Here is a 23,142-nt window from a genome sequence, read left to right on the forward strand (position 1 = left end):
TTTAACGAACGAGACCAATCGTCTGGATTTACAGACAACTTTGCCACTTGCTGTCGAATGAAAATGACGTCACAATTTCCTCAGGGCTCATGTAACGACCATCTCGTTTTGTGGGTTTGGTCGTGTGTCATTCGAAGTTGAGACCTAGGCACTGTGATGTTGACAGCAAGTGGCAAAATGGCTAAAATGGAGATAGATTAAAATGGGTGGATTTTGCTACTTAAAGGTATTAGAGAGGATTCTGCGGCGAACAAGTAGCCCAACGGCTGTTTGTAGTTTTCTCAGTCCCTGCTCCCTGCTCAGTTGAGCTGCATTGACGCTGGTGTCCTTATACAGCTTTACATGTTTAATAAGCTTCATAAAGTATAGCTCTTACTCAAAACGTAGACCAGAAGTTACCTGTCCAGCAGAAACTTAGCGACCAAAGCATCCATCTTCAGACCTCTCTGCTGCTTTAACGCATGCCTTTGCTGAAACGACTCGCCCAAAATGTCTTTCTTCTACGGCTCGGTGGTCCTGTATCCTTCGCTGCCATTGTTGGTTAACTTTGAACACAACACACACGCGAGGAGCTAGCTACTGTAGGAAGAAGTTACGGCGCCGCTGCGCTGGTAAACACTGTTACGTCGAGGCCTACGCAAGCTATGTACTCGGGGCACATACGCAAGAAGTGTGATTGACGAAGCACCTTCGTTATTGATTAGCTAGAATCTAACATTCCCTGCCTCGTCCTCCACAGTTTATGAATAATATGTATCTATTTTTTGTTAACCAAGTCTGTTACAGGTTGATAAAGCGATTTTTAAGTGACTCAGACAACTTAATTTGTAGTAAAAATCCTCTCTAATTCATTTAATGTTCTAGTGGACTTGACATTGTCGTGCCATAATCTTCATGCGTCCATGTTTAGGTTTCGGGAGGTATGTGACTTATGCGTTCTGTCAAGTCTGCCTCAATTATTCCATAGTAGTCCTTGTTATGTATACAATATCACAATGATATATATTGTAATATACTGATAAAAAAGTTAAATGAGTCCAAATATGTCAAATTTGAATTCTCTCATTTGCGTTTGGGCAAATATACGCTCTGTCTGATATTTGGTGGAAATATACTAGATTATTGTATGATCTAATCAGGTGTATATGTTATGGTTTTATTTGCACATTCTAAAAATGTGTGGCAAATGATAGCACGAGTGCACATTTGTTTTGCAAAATGACCGAGATGTGTGACCACATTTGCACATACTTTATGCACAGAAGAAAAGTAGACTTTTTGTACAATATCTCACTAAATATATTTACATGACATACAATTTGCCATCAGTGCAATACATAGGAATGTTGCATATTTACCAAAATGTTAAACTCTTTCCTTTTTATGAGAAAAATAATGACAGAAGCTGAGTGTTTTTTTTCCCGCTCACTTTTAAAGGAACATGTGCAACTCTCATTTTGCTATCATTACAGCTTCACAGCAAATAAAAAAAATAATGTCTCGGCACCACCCTATGCACAATCGGACCACATGTACATATATATCTCCATATATGGAATGGATTGCGTTTCTTTTGTACAAAGATTCTAAACAACTTTGGCAGTTTATCAGGAACTAAACAGATCAGAAAATATGATATGAAATTATGCCTTCCAAAGCTCATGTTCACAGTGGTTATTCAGAAAGGCCTGAAGCTAACCGTTCAAAAATAAACACACAAAAGGAAACAAAATAAATGAACAACCATTCTTTCTGGAGTCTGTTTTCATGTGTCATGATTATAAAATTACAAACGCCTATGAAGGTTTACGTAGCAGTCATCGCCATTGCAAAATAAGATAAAAACAAACACCATTTCCTCGTGGTGGACTTACGATACAAAGAGTTTGAAGGCTCGGGGGTCGGGACCCTGCTTGGCGGTTTCCGTGGGAACAGGGGAACGACGCGACAGAGAAACGACGTGCAACAGTAATAAGAAAAGAAAAACAAGTGACTCCACAACAGCGCAACAAACAAGGAACTAAATAAATAAAATGCACAGAAAAAAACCACCATAACACTTCTGGGTGGCAAAAAGTGCAAATAAACTACAAAAGGCTTCAAAACAGTTGGGTGGAGAAAAGTATAATAAAATAAAGGACTCTACAATTGTGTTGGGTGGCCACCAAAAAAAGAATTAATTTAGTTTTTTTTCTTCTCCCTTTTCTTTAAACAAGGTACTGCGTATCAGTGTTGGGTGGCTCAGAGCAGAAAAAAGGATTCCATAACTCAATTTTTGGGGTGAAAAAAAATCAATAACTGAAAAACACAAAAAAACAAGGACGCAACAGTGCAAGGTGACAAGAATAAAAACAAATGTAAATGAATGCATAAGACAATAATACAAAAGAAAAAAGGAACTCACCAACAAGTTGGGCGGGAAAAGTGTCGTCGAAATCAACAAATAAGGTAACAGAAATGGAAAAATAGCATTTAAAAATGCAACAAGGAACTTTACAACAGTGCTGGGTGGCAAAACATATTTCAAAAACAAACAAACGAGAGACTCTGCAACAATCAGAACGCCACACAGTCATAAAGTGACTTACAACCGGATAATCAAGCAAATTTTCAAACATACTAATAAGTTCATCGCCAGAATTCCTGTAAGTTTAGTTCTTTTTTTGTTTTTTTTGTTTAGTTGATTTTTGTTGTCGTTTTAACTCCACTGGTTTGGCACTTTATTGGAACAAATCTCAGTTCTAAAAAGACTTAAGTGTACAAAAGGTATTTTGTCTGCTTGAACGTAACCGGTAGAATATAGTACTTAATAGTAAGCATACGGTCAGTAAACACTTGTACGTACTTGTAGTATTCAAATGAACATTCCAACAGATGTTTTTTGTTTTTTCTTACACACATGCACAAAAACAAACAAACAATCAAACAAACAAACAACTCCTTCGCTCACTTCCTGCTTTGGATCATCTCGGGTCGAACAACCCTCCAATCATTCTCATCTGTAGGACAAAACCGCTTGGAAGGAATACTGCATTTTTTTCCCCGCACACGGCGCTACGTTCGCATTACGACACTTCCTCGGCCGAGCGCGTGTCCGTCTTGAGACGCACAAACTCTTTGGCCACCTCGTCGTTGGTCCTTTGCGAGAGTATCCGCATGATGGTGAGGCCCGTCTCGTCCATGGAGATGCTCTTGACCAGCGGGTAGCAGGCGGCGCAGCTGCCCGAGTCTGCAAGCTCGCGCAGCTGGATGACGGTCATGCCAATGATGCGGTCCTCGCGGGCAAAGCAGTAGTCCTTCACCGACACGTGCAGCTCGTACGACTCCGGGCCGTGCTCGTTGCTCAGGACGCTACGGGGAAAGAGGGAACGCAAAACTTAGATCTTGGATTGATAGCAAAATGCGGTGAACAATTCACATAATCCTTTCAAGTGGCTCGCTATTTATTAATTCACCTTTCTGCATTTAATTCTATGGAAACCTACCTTACCGAAACACCCCAAAAAAAAAAAAAATATTTGCTTTTGGTTTGAATTGCAAAAATATTCTATAACGGTGGATGTTGTTCTACTGGCTGCTTTTTTCATATTTACTGCAGGTCAAATTTATACTTTTGTCAGTAATACTACACTCTAAAAAGATCATTGTTGAATCAATTTAAGATTAACAACTGAATTGTTGACCAATTTATTAAAAACGCTTCAATTGGTAAAACACGCTTGAATCAAAAGTGAATATATTAAGTTTAATTATTCATAAGTTCATTAACTCATTTGCTACGTATAAAAACGTTCTACTTTAAATATTGCCATGGTCCCAAAAACCTAACGTTTATTTATTATTATTATTTTTAATGCTAGACCATACAGAAGGCTTTGATGCAGCCTCCGACCTGAAGAAGTCACTTAAAGCAATAATAGTAATTACAAAAAATGGCCAACAGGTGGCAGCAGCGTTCAAGAGATCAACCAGGGCCATGTTGCAAACAAGCTCTTTCCCAACTGTTTTCAACAGATTTGGGAATAATGATGAAACTTAGCTATTTTCTAATGCTAATTTCTGCAAAACGGAAACAGATACAAATATACACCTTTTTTTCCCTGATGACTCTAATCTTTCTTTTGGTAGGTTCCATGTTTTTATAGCAATAGAACACAATATTCTGTGTATAATTTAATTCAATATATTAAGTTGAATGAACTCATAATTAATTGAACTTAATATATTCACTATTCGTGTGTAACCAATTGAAGCAATTTTATGAAATTTGTAATCTTAAAATGGGTCAACAATTCTCTTTTTAGCGTGCATGTGTCAAAATACAATAATGATTGTGACAGTGACATGTGAAAAGCCTCTTGTTTGGGGATTGTTGAATTGATTCACTCGTGTTTCCTGGGTCAATTTGATGAGCTAATAAACCCAAAGGCCATTGTTGTAATTATTCCCTGCAACTCAACAAGTGTTCAAATTGTAATGAGGATGCTGGTGAATCTAAAAAGCCCATAAAGAGGGCAGATAGCTTGGCTTGTATTGAATGGTCACGATTGCTCACAGTTCAATTCACTTTAATTAAATTGCTGCATTGAAGAAGATATTTGAAACATGAATGGATATGCTACGGATGCGACTATGCTTACTATTGGAATGTTTCGTTGTACTTTGGTGACCAGTTGTTGTTCTTGGTCTTGGTGCTGAATTTGCGCTTCTTGTCAGCCAGGTGCGGCCCGACGGCGTTGACCTCGACGAACGGCCGGAACATGGCGGTGGTCTGCCACTGGAGGTTGTTCACGCCGACCACTGATACACACAGTAAGGTTGAATTAAAGCTCTGACTGGTGATGAACGTACGCTTGAATTGCAAGGCTAGACGCAAGTAAAAGGTTTGAAGGAAATTGTAACATCAGCAGCAGAGTCACTGCACGTAAACTTTTTTACTATTTCTGCCAGAAATTGCCACCTCTTAATCTCTGAGGGTGTGACAGTCATCACACAAGCTGTTTGATCATGCTCTGACCTTGTGCAGTTGAGATTTTAGAGTTTCATGTTTTCATGACGGATCGTCAAACTTTTGCAACTTATGGGGATACTTAACCCATTGAGCCATTTTCAGCAGTAAAAAGTTAATATTTTGTTTAAAATTAATGTGATAACTTCATTATTTTTCATGTACAATTAATACCTTTAAAAACTATTTTTTCCACTTGCTGTAGACTAAATATGACATCACCTGTGACCAATCATGGCTCAGTTTACTGACCAAACCCAGTAAACAGCTGAGCCATGATTAGTCGTTACCTACTTCCTCAGCAGCAAGAGGAAAAAATCGTTTTAAAGGTATTAATTGTACATGGAAAAATAATGAAGTTATCAAATTAATTAAATATTAACTTTTCAGTGATGAAAATGGCTCAATGAGTCAAGTATCCCTTTAATTTGGTCACACTTTTGTCTTACCTGCAGAAAACGTGTGCCTTAAGATATCTATCATCAGAGGTGCTCGGGAAATAATCAATTTCACTGAAATATTTTTTTTTACAACAAAAACCAAAAAAAAACCAAAGGTTTTCTTCTTCTTCTTCTTCTTTTTTTTTTAAACCATTGACATATGACATTACAGTAAATGCTCTTTCACTAAATGGCAAAAGGTACAATTAACTTGTGTATTTACCCGTTGCGATTTATATAGTACAACCCAGATCAGTATATTGAGACAAGATCGTCATTAATATAGTGTATGTATACATTTTGTGACACTTTTGTTTGGCAAAACATGTGCCTTGGCTCAAAGGTTGGGAAGCACTGGTATTACACCTAGTACAAAACCGGTTGTGATTTAGCAAAAATATTAAGGACTTTAAGTCTTTGTAGGATGACAAGAAATTGCGGAAATGACCACAAACTAAACCAAAATGGAAGATTTCCCGTGTGTCTTAGGGAGCTGCCTTTTCAAAAGGAAATCCAAACTCAGCCGAACTAACCTTTAACACGACTGTCGGAAAAGTATATTTTATGAACACATTTTAGCTGTCTGGACCATCTCATTATTTGCTCGGCACCATGGAGACAGACATGACTGATTGATACAGTAGCTGCAACAGACCATCAAGCACTCAGAATGTACCTTTACTTTTGATGTTGTGGCGGAGAGTGAACAGTAAAAAGGGGCTGATGATGGAAGATTAAGGTAAAAAGCAGCACTCAGCCTCCTCTTGTGTTGCTTGCTGTAATAACAGGCTAATGGCACACCCCACTGTCTTGGTAATAAAGACAAATGTAAAGCTGTGAACATGTCATAGCAGTTATGTTGCTGACAATGTATGCGATACAGACAGATAAAAAAAGAAAAAAGTGTCCATTTAAAAGAATTAGCGCAGTGTGACGGAGCGCAGCAGCAAGAGGTAAATGCTTAAAGTCGTCTGCCCCCCGTTGGTGAAAATGACCATTAATCCATTAAGTCCCACCACATATTGCAAGTGTTTCTCTGTATTTTTTATTTATTTTTTACTTGTATTTATACTATTCCGTAAACGGCACCATTAGCGCACTACTGGAGTTTTTTATTTAATTTTATTTTTATTTTTTATTTTTATTTTTTTATTTTTTATTTTTTTTTAAACTGGTAGCTGTAAGATATGTTCATAGACGCCACTGTAACTGCTAAACCTTTGTTGCTAACCAAAACAGCAGGACATCCCGAGGCATGTTCTGTCAAGGCTGTTTCTTTGCATTTTTTTTTTATAGTAGTTCTTTTAAGTTTTAAATTCATTTGAGATATTTGTTTTACAGTAAAGTAAGTCAACAAACAACCGCAAATTAAAAGCAGCAAAATAACAAGGCGGCCATCTTTGTGACATTTGCACAAAAAAAAAAGGCTTCAAATACCTCTAAAATTCTCTATAACAAAATACATTTATTAAAAACATATTTTAAGACTAATGTACATGAGATATTCTACTGCTCATATTGTGGTTAACTCATTTGCTCCCAAAAATGTATAAATATGTTCTATTTTTAATGTTTTAAGCGTCCCAAAGATGTATTTATAGGTTTTCTATGGTTTTTTTATGCTAGAGCATACGTAAGGCTTTGATGCAGCCTCTCAACTGCAAAGAAGGGTTGGAGAAATGGTTGTTATTATACAAACGCCCAGCAGGTGGCAGCAGAGCAAAAGAGATCAACATGGGCCATGTTGAAAAAAAGCACACATTTCTAAATAGATTTGTGAATAATGATGAAACTTTGCTTTATTCTAATGCTAATTGCTGCAAAATGGAAACAGATACGAATATTCTTTTTTTCTGGTGACAGAAGAGACTTTAATCTTTCTTTTGGTAGGTTCCATGTTTTTATAGCAATAGAACACAATATTCTGTGGGCCTTGCAAAATCAGTCAAACTCCAGTAAAACAGACGGGAGCGAAGGGGGTTGCTTCAGTGAAAATGGCTGGAAGTGAAAGAGTTAAAGCATAATTTATTTGTGCAATTAATAAATTTTTAGTTGGCTGCAAATGGCTCCCCGTAATAATACCTATTGCTTCCCTGTCTGCAGATGTCCCCTGGCCACCATCTGAAGTAATACAGTATATTTGTTTCTAAATGGAGTCATGAGCACAGTCAACTGCTGCTTATTCATTTTCAGGTCCCCGGCAGCACAATCGTCTCGAGAGTTGCCTCGGGCGAGCGAGTGCGAATACATTTGAATAGAAATGACGACGGATCCAAAGCTCACCCTTCACGCTGACTTTGTGCTCTCCGGTGCCGGGGTGAGAGATGAGGTTCACTTGTATGGACACCTCGCCCACCGAGCCGTTGCTTGACTGACCTGTAAATGCACAGCAGCAAAACTCAGGCGTAATTAAAATTCTGAGACGTGGCCAAGAAAAAAAACAACAACAACAAGAAAACAACTTAAATCCTTTAAAACCTGTAGGGAAGCACTCTTGTTTGAACAATGTGTGCCACAAATGTTTCCCTTTGCCCAAGGCTGAACAAGAGCAGCAAGAGGAGGTACAAAATGACAAGAAAAGAAGAAATATTGTGTCTAGTTTGAAGGCCAGGGAGAGGCAGGTGATGCGAAGGAATGCACTAAATAAATAATATTCTTTCACAGTGAAGTAGTCATCTACAGAGATGTAAAGAAAATACTGTGGACTGGCTGCAACTAGTTTAGTTGTAGTTCACGCACCATGTTGAGAGTTGATGTTTCTAATGTTTTGACCCTGTCACATAGCTAATGGAAAACAAACGTTTTTTGTATTTTTTCATTAAATAGGACAAATGTTTTTAGCGTCATGGTTAGTGGCCATTTGCCACCTTAGAGAGAATATATAGTCACAATTTTTCTACATTTTAACACTAAAGCTATTGACGCTTAGATATCTAGCGAGTTAGCTGGCTTATTAATATATACATCAGTGAAAATGTCATATTTTTATTGCAATGAATTTTATCATATGGTGAATTTTAATACACATTTAGTAATAGTAAAAACAATTTTAATAAATGTACAGATCACTGTTGTATGTACAATCATGTGACAAGATAACCTGTATAGAGACGTCACGTGTGTGACACAAGCACAATTAGTATTGAGCATGTCCACGCAAATGCCTCTCGTCTAGCATCTGAATGAATGCGTCACAGAGAGATATCCAACTTCAGGCTAGAAAGATGCTAATGCAAATCATTTGTAGTCAAGACAGCCACCACAACAATTGTTCATACTACGCCTACAGTAACAACCGCTAACGTGCTGAGGGGCAACTTCAAAATTTTGACTCTCTTTAACTGTGATGTATAATTAACAACTACTTGTAAATAATGAGACAATCAGCTACTTTTTGCTAGCTAGCGGTAAAGGTACAGTTTTTTTCTGTTGTATTTGAAATTAAAAAACATAGATATATATATTGTTATTATATATATATTGTTGCTGTCCTGTTAAAAATACTTATGTCCATTTAAAAAAATAAAAAAATAATATATATATATATATATATATATATATATATATATATATATATATATATATATAAATAATATTTCAGTTCCATCCCATACATAAAAATGCAAAAAAAAGACAACATTTGAGATACGTGTTTTTCACAGGACAGCAACAATACGCTTATTATAGCAGTATCAAAACAAAACATGTAAAGGTGGCCTTAATCTTTTGCACAGTACACCACAAAGCCCAATTTGAAGAATTCATCATGCAGTATAATTATTAAAACATGGAACAAGTGTTCACCTCATTTGCACATTGGCTTATGGAAATTTTTTGTACATTTTGGGGTGAAAAACCTAGAAGTGGAAACGTACTATTTCGATCAAATTGCTGAGCACGTGTGCTTTGCTCCGCGCTGCAGCCAAGTGAGGACGGATGATGAACGCCAGAAGGCTACGAGCAGGTACGACAAATGATGAAAGAGCATGCTGGGCCGATAGCTGATCGATACGTGCCAAACACGCTGCATGTGTTGTGCCACTAATGAAGAAACAAGGCAGTTGATTTATTGTAATGATACTCCATGCGGAGGGCTGCTGCATAATTAGGCTGAGAACTTTTGTAAAAGAAAGCAGCATCCAGAGCACTTGCTCGTGATTGTGACTGTCATACAGGATTGCTTGCGATCACATGCAGGGATATACGTCCTGATGTGAGCTCATTAAAGCAATACAAGGCTGCCATTGCTGACTGCCGTTGCCATGGCAACCCTATAATCACCTACTTCACCGGGTTGTATTGGTGGAGCTGCCAGAATAATAATACCCACTAGCTTCTGTGTAGTATTTATTTTAGCTTGCAATTATATCTTTCTCAATTTTTTTTTAGATGTTGGATGTTCTCCAGACTAGTGAAATATGACACTGAGCCGACTAGAAGTGAAAATAAATGCTAATCATGTGGGGATAGAATTCGGTACAAATTGTTATCTGACGATAAAATATCTCGCAGTACAGTATCAATACGCAACATCAGCTTTTGATAATGTCGATTTGCAATGCATGTGCATTTTATGACAAGTTTGACTTTCGAAATATGTTGTGAATCTGTATTCTCTTGCTACTGCAGCTTCCATTTGGCAAATGATCACTATAATATAATTTTACGAGTGATTCCCACTCCTACTACAAAAGTGACTGCAGTGTAAGCGGAGAAATCTGATAGAGCCTGTCATTGCAAAGCAGATGTTATTGACTCTCAAACTATTGATACATTTTCTTGAACTTATTTATTTTCCTTTTTTTCCTTCACTGTAAATCCTCAAAATGAGCAAACTTGCCACGCTTATGGAAGTGAATCTGTGCCATCGGACGTTGAATTTGAATTACTAACACAGAATTTATTCAGCATTGAAATTCAACATCTTGTAAAAAAAATCAATGTCTCAAAATAATTCAGTGCAAAAAAAAAAAAAAATCCATAAATTTTTGAGATCTTAAATTTTTATACAGTCATTTTTTTACATGTTGAATTTCGATGCTGAAAAAATTCAGTGTTCGTAATTTTTATGCTTAAAAAGACATGCTTCCATACACGCTGTGACAACATTAGATAGTGTAGTCAAATATCTAAAGCCCAAGTCTAAGAATATTAAAACCCAAATTCTCATATTGCTGGTTCTGCTTGGGGTTTATGCGAGTGATTTCCCCAGTCGAGTTCAAAGTACGAGTCCTAAAACTTCCCAACATGGCTGCTTCCAGCTAAAATGGCCGACTTCCTCTTCAGTTTTGTGCCTGTTACAATAGACATGTACCCCTAATTTCAGTTCAACTGTTTTTTTTTTTGTTTTTTTTCTAAATACGAGTTACTGAGCGTTTCCCATTTTCAATTAAACAAATAGTAGATGCTCAAGTCTAAAACAAATTGTGTCTCATGAATATCAAGTCTTAAAATTACAATCCTCATTGTCATTGTACAGTAATTAATGTAGCATCGTATGCAATATAAAGAATTCAGTTGCCTGCCACTACATTTCCCAACGGTAGGGATAATTTGAGTGCAAAACCCTAGTATGACTGAAGTTTTGTCCACGCAATAAACTTTGCATTTTTGAAGTGAGAAACTGTTTGCTGCCCTAATGTGCATCAGTCACCTCACCCACCTTCACTTATAGGCACCGCATTTGGCAGCTTCTCGTACAACACAGACTGATTGGTGTGTGGTGACTATATCGAAAGGAAAAAGGCAGGCCACATTTAACAAGGTGGCGCGGCTTGTTCTGCCTGGCTGCGTGCCTATTTGCAACCCGTGTGTGTGTGTGTGTGTTCAGCAACTAGGGTTGAATTCCCTCTTGAACATAGTTGGACACCTGGAGGCGTTTCATCCGTTTTACAGCAGGGGGGGGGGGGGGGGTGAGGTTTGTATAAACAGATGAGCCAGGCACAAAAGTGGGCCAGTGATGATGGCAAGGGAGAATTTATAGTTGTGTAGTATACAAATTATCCATTGGCTCTGACTGAGTTATGTTTGTGATGTGAGGGGGAGAAAAAAGGGGGTGCAATGGAGTGTAGCAGCCTCAGGGACGAAGGGGTGAGGCGGCAACAATCTTTTCACCTTTTGTTTTATTCATTTGACAAGTAGGAGACAACCCAGCAGGTCAGCTCCACATACTGTACGAGCCCTAGAACATAACCCTTTGAAATTGCACCCTGAACGTTTCAATTTCATACCAATGAAGAGTTAAGGCTCGTTAATGCTCATCTGGTCTTCTTCTTGTCATTTGACTGTGGTGAATGACTTGTGAGAATGACTCACAAGATACATTCTACATATGTCGTCAACATGGGACTTCATAGCTATTTGGGTGTCTTACCTTGAGAGGTTTGCGTGCATATATATTTCTTGATCAAGGCATCTGTAGGTTGAGTGTAAAGGCTAAGAGCATATTTGAGGGACTTCATATCTGGGCTCTTCTCCAGGAAGGTCTTCTTGAGACCGTTTCCTCCAGCATGGAAATATTGCTGGAGAAATAAACAAACAAAAACACATTTCCAGAGTTTTTCTCGCCGACAGTGTGGTATACGGTATATACACAAATGTGTTTGTCCATTGTTGGTCCATTGACAGTCTTGAAGGGTCAGCGCAAAGACACAAACCGCTTTGGGCACTTTGATGGTGTAAATGTGCTCCAGTTACCATTTTACCATTTGTATGTAAAAATGTTACTTAGCATGCAAATTAAGGTTTTATAATTAGCCAATTATCATGTTGTTGTTTTTTCCACAGTCAAGCTGGAGCCTAATCCAGTTGACCTTGGGCAAGAGGCAGGCAACCTCCTGAAATGGTCAGCAGTCAATTAATTGCAGGGAAGGTTTGACTCACAAAATCCAAACAAAGCGCAAGGCTTCCAGAATAGATTTTGTTCCACGTTTTTCCATTTCTTTTGGGTATGTCTGTCTACAAACAAACATTAATGGACAGTGGATTTATTGATTTCCTCAAAATTTTTGTGAAAAGTTGAATTTATTACATTTTGTTCTGAATCCATGTAAGCACATTTATCTGGGATTTTTATTTTCATGTAAAACTAAGATCCAGCAAATGGATGGCATTTCTTTGTTTGGCAGTTGACAACTAGTTTGTATTGTGCATTGTTGCCATCTACGGGACTGGAGTAGAACAGTAATGTAACATGGCTTTAATTACTTTGTTATTTACCAGCCAGAAATGATGAGATTATCACTATTATTGGAAGAAATCTACCACTATCAGTGGTACAGTCATTGAGAGCTATTCTAGGTTTTGATCATCTCTTATTTTTATGTGCATTCCATTAACTGGAATAATAATAAAATACATTATCCAGCACATCAACATTGGTTGGTAAAATGAGACGGAGCAGCTGCCTGGCTGATATTATTCTTTACAGGTCGGAGTTCAGATGGGAAATGTACATTATTGGAAATGTGTCTGCAGAGCTCGCATCCCGGTCACGTGCGGACTCATATGGGTCTGCACATTTTTTTGTCCAATAGTACAGGCAGGTTTAAAGTTCAGTGTGATTAAATTGTTGCACATGGCAAGTCCAACTGCTTTTAAGGACATAACATTTTATGTCAACGCATCCTATTGTATTTTTTTTTTCATTAATGGTATATTGTTAGAAAGAAGACATGCGTTCATCTGATCGCACAACTCCCTGAATGCTGAACTGTGTTAATTGACTGTTCTTGTTGGAATACTGATGACAATAACCCCGCAACACGATTGATCCAAACCAACGGATAATCGCCTCAGAGCCGGTGCAATCAATCCATTTTCTTTGCAGCAGCGCACCCCTCATAACATCAAAAATTTGTTGCCACACAACACAACAGCTCAGTTGTCAAGCCTTTGCCGTCGCAACAGTCGTATAGAAGCGGATTCATATGACCACACTGCATGCTTTGGTTTGCTGGAAATGTATGGAAAAGGGAATAATATAGATGTACACTCCTAGAAGTCTCCAATGCATCCTTAATTGTTGGGATCTCAACATACATAAGCACAACAATCAACTAGATGAGACAGCAGGTACACTCAATAGTACATAACTCAAGTCGCACAAGTTAGGTCACATTCCAACCATTTTCACTGAAGCAACCCCCTTCGCTCACGACTGTTTTACTGGATTTGGATTGATTTTGCAAGGCCCACAGAATGTTGTGTTCTATTGCTATAAAAACATGAAACCTACCAAAAGAAAGATTAGAGTCTCTTCGTTCATCAGGAAAAAAAGTATATTTATATCGGTTTCTGTTTTGCATTAATTAGCATTAGAATATAGCTAAGTTTAATCATTATTCACAAACCTGTTGAAAACACTATGGAAAAAAGTTTTGCCACATGGCCCTGGTTGAGCTCTTATACTTGGCTGCCACCTGCTGGCCGTTTTTGTAATTACTAACATTGCTTCACCTGTTCTCTGCTGTTCAGAGGCTGCATCAAAAAACATAAACAAATGTATAAATACGTCTTTATTTAAAATAGACCGTATTTATACGTTTTTGGGAGCAAATGAGTTAAGTAGCATCTTTGTCACTGTCATGGCAACTGCCCAACAAACAATATTTATATCCCCAACTAATGACACTTACCAATAATACAAAAAATATACTGTAGACTACCTACTCTCCAAATATCAAAATATAATAGATTAACAACAGTAGACTGTCAAAAGAAACTGATCTTTTTTTTTTATGTGGAAAATACAAATGTGGCTTTAGAAATGAAAAACCAACATAAACTACATTGTGGAGATGACTAACGTGCAAGTGGAGATTACTGCTCGCAGTGCACGTGCATGTGAGACAATTTGCTTCCCATGAAGGCTTTACATCGCTTCCATTATTGTTGCTTCAGCCATATTGAACTGACGTGTGTTCCTCACTACACTAAATCTAAGACCCAATAACTGCTATGACCAGTCTATGGTTATCACATTTATCCCCTTCGTCATCACTGGCATCCTTCTGTAAGGACATCCCAAAAAAAAAAAAAGCCAAATAAATCCTTTCGATGTTTTATCGACCAAAGTGCCTTAAAGGTAAATTGCATTTTGTGGCTGCACAGGGAGCCCAGAAGCAAAAAAAAACAAACAGAAAAAAAAACAAGGGCTTCAAGCAAGCCATCCATTCATGTCTCTTGGGTCAGCTGGCACTGTGACATAAAACTCACCTTGATAGTGGGAAGCACGAGGTCCATGGCCGCACACTGACGTGGCGTCAGACTCCTGGCTTCCTCACGGGTGACGTGCTCCTGCGGAAGAACGCAAATATGAAGATAATGACCAACAGAACGAACTGAGCCTCAGCTGCGGGCCACCAAATGCAGACTTCGATTTGACAGGGGGGGGGGGGGGGGGTACGGAATCATTGGCATAACAATGCCAGGATGAGCATATCTATTTTAAATATGAGCAGTACTGTATAGCCCCAAAAAAGTATCAGGACATTGTAAGATGGCTCAACCTCTAATGCGGATTATAATTAGCATTTACAAAGCCGTTAACACATCTATGCAGACCTACATTTATGGTGCAGTGCAGAGAAAATGCACATCCCGTCCCTAAAATTAGAACCTGCAGATGAAACACGAAACCTTGCCCTGCTTTCTTATGCATATGAATTTAATCAGAGACGGCTTTAAATTGATTCCCACAAACTGGCTTGGACTGCAAACACTTTAATCAACATCTCTGCTAAAATGCAAGGCATGTGCCAAACTGCGCCCAATTCATTTTTCATTTACAGGACAAGTTAAACCAAAAAAACAATGACACCATAAATCACCTTAAATAGTCAAATAGTTGCATCCCTTTTTCCCATCTAGACAAACAAAAGGGTATTATCTGAAATTATCTCAATTCAGACTGTGCTGACATTAAAAAGTTGAGCCCCTTTGCTAACCAAAACAGCAGCACCTAACAGGAAAACAGCCTTTTATAGTGAAAAAATAGTTTAATGCACAATATTAAAGATCATTGTACAATATATGGACTCAATGAATTCAAATGGGGAAAAAAATTACAGTCTTAATGATAATCTCACATTGTTAGGACGACATCTTCAACCACAAATAGCAAAATGAATCTGTGACTTCTATGTGATTTGTGGCTTTTATGTGAAAGCTGGTTAAATTCAAAAGGGAGAAATATGAGTTAATCAGTTTCAGCCATTGTGACGCAGAAAAAACACAACTCATTATTCAAGTACCTTCCCACTTTGGTTGGTACCCACCCACTCAACCTGGCTGCATAACCTTTCAACCAAAGAGTACTTGAGGAATAATTAGTCAGTTTCCATCCAATTGTTTTGAATTTCTTAAGCAAATTTACTGAAAATGCGCAAAAGCAACTTCTGCCCGTTTCCATCTGTTCTTCTTTTACGAATATTGAGAGGGGACTCTGCCGCTGTAGGTGGCGGTATACACCATAGAAATGGTATACACAAGTACTTTAAAAGAAGAAGAAGAACAGGAAGCGACTGCGCCGTGCGATGACGTCGTATGAGTTTGCTTTTGTAATTCTTGATAAACTGTAGCGTTTCTTTGCTGTTTTTCCATCAACAATTCCCAAAAGACTTTAGTTTCGCCGTCTCCCCATACATACCTTACTTCATCGTCCGCCATTGCTTTGGGACTACAAACGTACATGTGACGTAATATCCAATCAAAATGGGTGATGTGTATCCGATCTTGCCAGCGGTTATTCGCAAAACCCGTTTCCATCGCCAAAATTCGCATTTTCCTTTTTTCGATACGTTTCAAAATCCACCCCCTCCAAGCGTAAAAACATTTTTGCGAATTTTGGGCCCTTTTTCGAATTTATAGCGTTTCCATTCAATTTTAGTTCTTGAAAATTGGAATGAAAATGGGTGGATGGAAACCCAACTATTGGCTTCAATTTACTTTTTGAGAAACATCACGCAAATACATTACCGGTTTTTGGGTGAGCGAAACTCAGCCGGCTGCCGTGCTGCCGAGCCTTACTGATAATACAAATAAACGTAACTCTATTTATAAATAATTTCATATGTTGTCTGTGGGTGTCTCCACCAGTAAAATGTGTGGGAGCGGGTACATTGAAGTGAATGGGAGCGAGCTGACAAGGAGCCATGTCACTATGAAAGCCATTATCATGATGGTAGGCGTAGATAAAAGTGCTATATACGGTAAGTGCACTCCATTTACCACAGACGGCGTTATACCATGAATAATAGTAAATAGCAGTTCACTGCATAGTATTAAAAATTTTGCATTTGGCGTTTAGCTTTTCAGTTTACTGACGCGCTCTACAACGTTATGCAGTCCTTCCGTCTAATCTGCTTTGGTTATCTCACTTTTCTGTAATTTTCCATAATAGCCCTTTGCATACGTACAAATAAATAGACAATTTGCATTTGAGTAATAAACGCCCCTTGAAACCATTTGCTTCTATAAAGCAGACTTGCGTACATTCGGAAAATCCCTCATTTGAGATGATTATGACTCATGACCAGCATTAACAAGGGGATGATAAACGACTTTAACGCTCGAGGAAGGATACAGACACACGCCCATCTGTGTGCTCCTCTCCAGATGTCGCTGCCTCGAAGGACGGCAAAGTCTCACAAACAACGGGGACGGTTGCCGACTCGAAGGAATGCAAAGGGAAAAAAACGTACATCGTCTGTTAATACTTCCGGGACCGGCCGGCATAGCACGGTGGTTAGTAAAGTCAAAAGTTCTCACAGCCTGAGGCACGATTCGTCCTGGTCGTATCAGTAGATAGACATGACCAGCCTGGCCGGATGATGCTGAGGTGCAGCAGTAGTGGCGAACACATGGTTTTAACAGATGTTGGCAGCTATCATTCCTTCTCGGACGTTGCATAATCATTTTGTGCACGGTGTGAATACAAGCGTGAAGCATACATGCACTCAATGTTGCATTGCTGCAGAAATTTTTGGACCTAATATATTAATTGGACCGCATGATTTGTGTTAGGCTGTTAGGATTTGTTTCTCTTAGGCTAAGTGGACTTGTAAATGGGTATTTAAAAATGCATGGCTTCCGCAACAAGAGCCCCACAACATGATGGAAAATGTTTTTAATTCTGGCCACAATAGGGCTGTGCAATTAATCGAATTACACTCCACAATTACAACATCAGCATAATCGTAAAAAAAAAAGGTTATTAATACTTATTTTTGAGTTGTTTAAATTGGTACATTTGCACCTTTTTAAAATTTTAAAATAACTATTTTAATACATTTAGTTTCATCCAAAAGGAACTTGCATAATTATAGTGTTTCAAAGAATTTTATTTGTCTTAATATTTTTTTGTTGTTTTTTACATTGAAACATTTGTTTTGTACCAATAACTAAATGATCGTTCTTCTGTACAGTGCACAAGCTGCACTACAACCTCAAGTTTTTGCCAACATAAATTGGCAAAATAATAATAAATTATTATAAATATATATTGTTATAAATTCTGTTTAGTCCAAAAGGAACTTACATAATTCTAGTGTTTCTGTTTTTTTAATTGGTCTTAATATATTTTTTAAATACTTAAAAATGTTCTTGCTTTGTCACAAAAAATAAAATAATCGTTTGAGTAATCGTGATTTCAATTATTGCCAAAAATAATTCTGATTATTATTATTATTATTTTTCAGTGCAGCCGTAGGCCACAATGTAGATATACCAAAACACACTCCCAAAAAGTTCGAGATATTTGTCTTTCGGGTGAAATTTCAGGATTAAACTAAAGGGTCTATGACCTGTAGATTATTTTAACCTCCCCTAAACCTTTGAAAGCACATCTCCAAATGTTTCAGTACCTTTTTTTTTTTTTGCACAATTTGCGGTTCTCTAACAAGAAGTTGAATAGTATGATAAGGAGGACTAATTGAATCAGATAATGTATTGGCCCATTCATGGATCAAACACCTGTTGTGAGTTCTAGTTTCTTAGACTAAAGTAGTGAAAGATGTACTAAAGCATTGAAGGGTTGGACAAACTGTATGCAACAAAGGTTATAATGAATTTTAGGTTCATCCTAAAATTTACCCCCAAGCCAAATATTCCAAACTTTTTACGCGTAGTGGTCGTATAACGTGTTCGAAAAACAAATTTTGCCGCTTCCCAGCCTATGCTAGTCTATGAGTATATTGTATAATGGCTCATAACACTTGTAATAGTCATTAAATATATATGAACAGACCAGCGTGTTTAAAATATATATCTACAGTGGCAGTCATATACTATATGATCATATACTATATGACCCGGGGTAATATGAGTCACCAGAACGTTTTATGAAGCAAACCTACACTACATTAGCAGCAAAGTGAAGAAACCGGATTACCTTCAATTTGGACAATTGTCCCAAGTCCTTTGCCGCATTGAAGATCATCTGAGCTCCTTGCTGCTGGAAGACAAATGTATATATTTTAATGTTTAATATTATGCCATATGAAAAGAAAAATGCATGGCCATGGGGGCCATTCTCACATAACATTATAAGAAAAGCGTGTTTTCCATTCCTTTCCATTATTCATGGCGGATAGGGATCAACCATTACCCCAAAGTATTTATAAATCAGATTCGGAAAATTGTACTTATCTCTGCGGGGCAATTTAGGTAACATGGAGCGGTACATTTATTCACAGTTTACAATAAACAAGTTTACAACTTAAATAAATGAATAATATAATTAGCCTAGGCCTATGTTAATAGTTTGTAAATATACCACAAATTATAATCATTTCATTTCAACAATCTTACATTAAACATTAAAATAAATATATTATGGAAAATGAACAGACAATAGACAAACACAAATCAAAGTAACGGTGATAAGCTATAAGAAAGTGTGGAACCTAATTGCTCTTAAACAGCTAATGATGAATACAAATATCCAAATACATTATTGGCAAGCATGCAAATGATATTTTATGAAATGAAATGAGTGTAAAAGTTGCTTTTCTGAAAAAACTCACGCTCTGGTCGCTCAGCGGCGGCAATACGATGGTCCTCTCGATTGTGTTCAGCACGATCTTCCAAAGCTCTTTCAGAACCCGTTTCAGCACTGTCTTCTCACAAATCTTGGCGAATAACATCAAACTGAAAAGAGGTGTAAAAAAACAATATATATATTAATAATTGAAGCATGTGTTTTAAACATCTAAATGACATGTTTTCATAAATAATAGGATTAGCCGAGTACTAAATAAGCCTTCTATGAGCGTACATAGTCAACTCGTTACGCTATTTTCCAACTTCAGGCTGACATTCAAGTCTGAGTAATTCCCCATGGGGGATGGGAGGGATTGAGAATCCCCCCCCTGCAAACTATTCACAATTCACCTTATTACCATAAAAAATCATTTTTACACATTAACATTGGTATGAAAAGGGTGCAAAGTGCAGTAACAACAAACAAGAACATAGAGTCAAAAGGGCCTTGCAGTGTGTTGGCCGCTTGCCATCGCCGCCACACAATGCTCGATGGATCAGTTTTGTCCGAGCCAAGAAACCGCCGTTTGATATCATCGTGGCAGACCAATCAGTCAAACCGGGTGGAGTGGAAGGATTCCAAATTCAGGCAGAGAGGGACTGTTACGCTCGCAAAAATATATCTTGAAGGATACACTAACTTGTAACTAAGGCTGTACCCCGAAAAATAGTAATACCTCTTTAGCTTTGACACTTGACTTGCAGGTACAACGGTGTGCCGCATCTACTTCTATCTCAACCATGGAAATTATACTAATTACAAAGATGGACGCTAACACATAGGGTTAAGAGCATGTCTTTCGCTGGGTTACCATAGCTGAACTAAGCTTGCTAAGCTTTAGGCATGACTTTGGCCTGAGAAATATGCAAATTTTTCAGCGCATACCAGACGATAGGTTCCTGAAAAATGCCTTACTGCAAATATTTGGGGGTTCATTGCTTTCTTTTCAGCATATCCTGTAACTTTTGGTGGAATTTATGCTTTATCATCAACCTGCATCGATTTAGTTTAGCATTTTAGGGGGAGTTGCATCAGTTGAGCCTAGTTTTCCGCTAATCACGACTGGGCTCGATGCTTATAGCCGTCAAATAACCGGGGGGGGGGGGGGGGGGGTATACAGTAATCCTGAACTGTATTACTGAATTCAATGGACACTACCTTGAGGGACTGAAATGAACTTCTCCTGTACACCTTTTTGTGGCAGTTGGTCATCTGTGTGCAGATGGGAGTAAGGATTATCATTTCCATACCATAAAGAGGATTCCCCTGTAAAATTCCGATGACCTTAATGCTTCTTTAACAATAGCTGAGAGGGATTTCTAAACCTCAGATGAACCATTTATAATCTCTGTGGCTGTTTCAGGAATAGCTTGTCTTTCACACATAAATCTGTGTTTTTTTCCTCATTCTGGCTTGGGTAGGGTGATACTAAGGGGGGTTCAAGTATAATTTCATGTCTCTACAGGCAGCAAGGTTAACCGCAAGTAACCACTGTACTCTGCTCAGGGATGTTCAAACTACGGTTTGTGGGTTTTCTGTGGGGGCGGCACTAGTGCTGTCACTACTATAATATTTTTAGAATTGATTAATCTATCGATTATTCAATTGATTAATTGGAGTAATTTTAATTTTGCATTAGAAAAGCATTTCCCCCCTGATTACTGTTTATTAACCAGTGATTGGTGTTTATTTCGTACTTAGTATTCATATAGTGATAAAAAAATAAAAAATAAATGAGGGTTGACATTGTTTTCCAAAATAAAAATAGATGATTGCAAATGTCTTATTTTGATTAAACACAGAAGATAACCAGTCTTATTTTATTAAGGACTACAGAAATCAGGGACCAAAAACTGTTGATATGCTAAAATCAGAGGACTTGGACAAATCTAAATAAAAAAATGGCTCCAAACGTTCACTCGATTATTAAAATAGTTGTTGTTAATTTTGACAGCTCTAGGCGACACCCACATCCCCCATGGGTGCGATGAACTTAACGACCGACTATTACGACCTCGAGTTACGTCGCACGCAACCTACATCATTTCGACTTTACGGCGCTCGTGCCTCGTCCGTAGCACCTTCTTTTTTGTTAATTTCCCACAGTAATCTCGCCATTTTAAAGTTATTTAAAGATGTCTTGTTGTTACCTCCAGTAGCGGACGTCCATCGAACAGGTCGGCTCGCCATCAGACGCGTCACATTTCCGTGTTTAAGTTTGAACTAGCTTTGCTCTGCTGTCCGTCAGCAATAAATGTCCGTGTGGAAACACGAAATATTGGTCTTCTGGGTCACACAAATATGTTGTTTTAAAGTTACTGTACAAAGTATTTTGATGTAAATATCGACTTTAGCGGTGAAATCCGACTTAAGTCGAAATTCGGGTTGTATCACCAACGTAGGAACGTAACTCGGCCGTAACTCGAGGACTCCCTGTATTACTAATGATAACAAAATTGCTTTGTATTTCTAGATTTACAAAGAAACTGTAGCTAAAGTACTGTAGTAACACCATGTCTCTTTATAATGCCTATTGAATTAACATAATTCCGTTTAAGAAGCAAAAAAAAATTCATCCACCTTCTGCTGTGTTGAGACAGATCAAGTTATCTTCAAGTTAACACTGCTTTGAAGATTGACAGCCTATTACAGCTTGTTCTTGTTTTGGTCCTGAATATCGGGATCTGTTAAAGGCAGGGGCAGATCTATTCTAGTGGGCGCAGCCACCAAAATCATGGAAAATCTAACATTATTTACCTATTTAACCTTTAAAAATAAATATAATATTTGATTGATGGAATGGTTTCAGTGTACTTTAAAAAAAAAAAAAAAAAAAAAGTCAACAAATGTCATAGTGGCCTTACAGTCTTTTTTTCTGTAGTTCGGACATGAAAAAAACTCAACAGATTATTTAATCTGCTACCCACTTTTTATCCAGTAGATCCATAAGAGGCCGAAGGACAGTCTCCGCATCCATAGCTGCATTACTTCCCTTGGCCGAACCTTTCATCTGAACCAGCTCCTGGTTCATCTGCTTTACACAGTCCTCGATCACCGGTTTGAAACTGAGGAAAATAAATAGAGCATGTACTTTCAAATGTTTCCGTATAATATGTAATAACATTTTGGAACATGCTTTTGTAGAAAACGCATTGACATGAGGTGTTGTTTAAATGGCAAATGATCTATTTTTCAGTAACAGGCTACCTTGCTATCTGAACTCTACAAGTGAATTCCGGCATGGCAGCATGATGGAGTTTAGCACGTTTGCCTCACAGTTCTGATGGTCGGGCTTTAAATCCCACCACCGGTACTCTGACTTACTCACAGATTCCAAAACATGCATTTGTCACGATAATTGAAGATTCTAAATTGTCAACAGATGTGAATGTGAGTGTGATTGGCCGGGAACCCAAGTCAGTTTGGACAAGCCCCAGAGCTCACCTGCAACCCTCATCATTATAAGAGCCAGAAGAAAATGGATGCGGAAACAAAAATATGTTTGCTTTTTTCAAAGTATAACTGAGGTATGATTCAATGTGGCTTGAGTGGGTCTACCCTGAAATAGAAACCAAAGCCAGATCAGGGTTGATTGTTTTAAACCAAACGTAATGAACCGAACTCAACAGTGTGGCTTGGTGGACATAAGGCCG

The 23,142-nt window shown here is 38.0% G+C and overlaps 1 protein-coding gene across 4 annotated transcripts in view; it reads right to left on the reverse strand.

Annotated features, from left to right (window-relative positions):
- Nucleotides 1-1,236: 1,236 nt before the first annotated feature.
- The window catches only part of unc13c (unc-13 homolog C (C. elegans)), a 125,783-nt gene continuing 103,877 nt past the window's right edge, over nucleotides 1,237-23,142 (reverse strand). For 3 of the 4 annotated variants that reach the window (XM_086070781.1, XM_086070782.1, XM_086070783.1), the window contains 8 exons: nucleotides 22,417-22,554; nucleotides 19,473-19,596; nucleotides 18,839-18,901; nucleotides 14,665-14,745; nucleotides 11,822-11,969; nucleotides 7,732-7,824; nucleotides 4,641-4,800; nucleotides 1,237-3,351 (listed from right to left, as the gene is read on the reverse strand). In XM_086070781.1, the coding sequence (XP_085926907.1) occupies nucleotides 3,066-3,351; nucleotides 4,641-4,800; nucleotides 7,732-7,824; nucleotides 11,822-11,969; nucleotides 14,665-14,745; nucleotides 18,839-18,901; nucleotides 19,473-19,596; nucleotides 22,417-22,554 (1,093 nt within the window). In that variant the 3' untranslated portion in view covers nucleotides 1,237-3,065. The remainder of the gene's footprint in view (nucleotides 3,352-4,640; nucleotides 4,801-7,731; nucleotides 7,825-11,821; nucleotides 11,970-14,664; nucleotides 14,746-18,838; nucleotides 18,902-19,472; nucleotides 19,597-22,416; nucleotides 22,555-23,142) is intronic. The other variant, XM_086070780.1, reaches the window with a different exon arrangement.

This window comes from Leptonotus elevatus, chromosome 3 (genome assembly GCF_054856555.1).
Source record: "Leptonotus elevatus isolate MCC_2025b chromosome 3, RoL_Lele_1.0, whole genome shotgun sequence".
NCBI classification, from domain to species: Eukaryota; Metazoa; Chordata; class Actinopteri; order Syngnathiformes; family Syngnathidae; genus Leptonotus; species Leptonotus elevatus.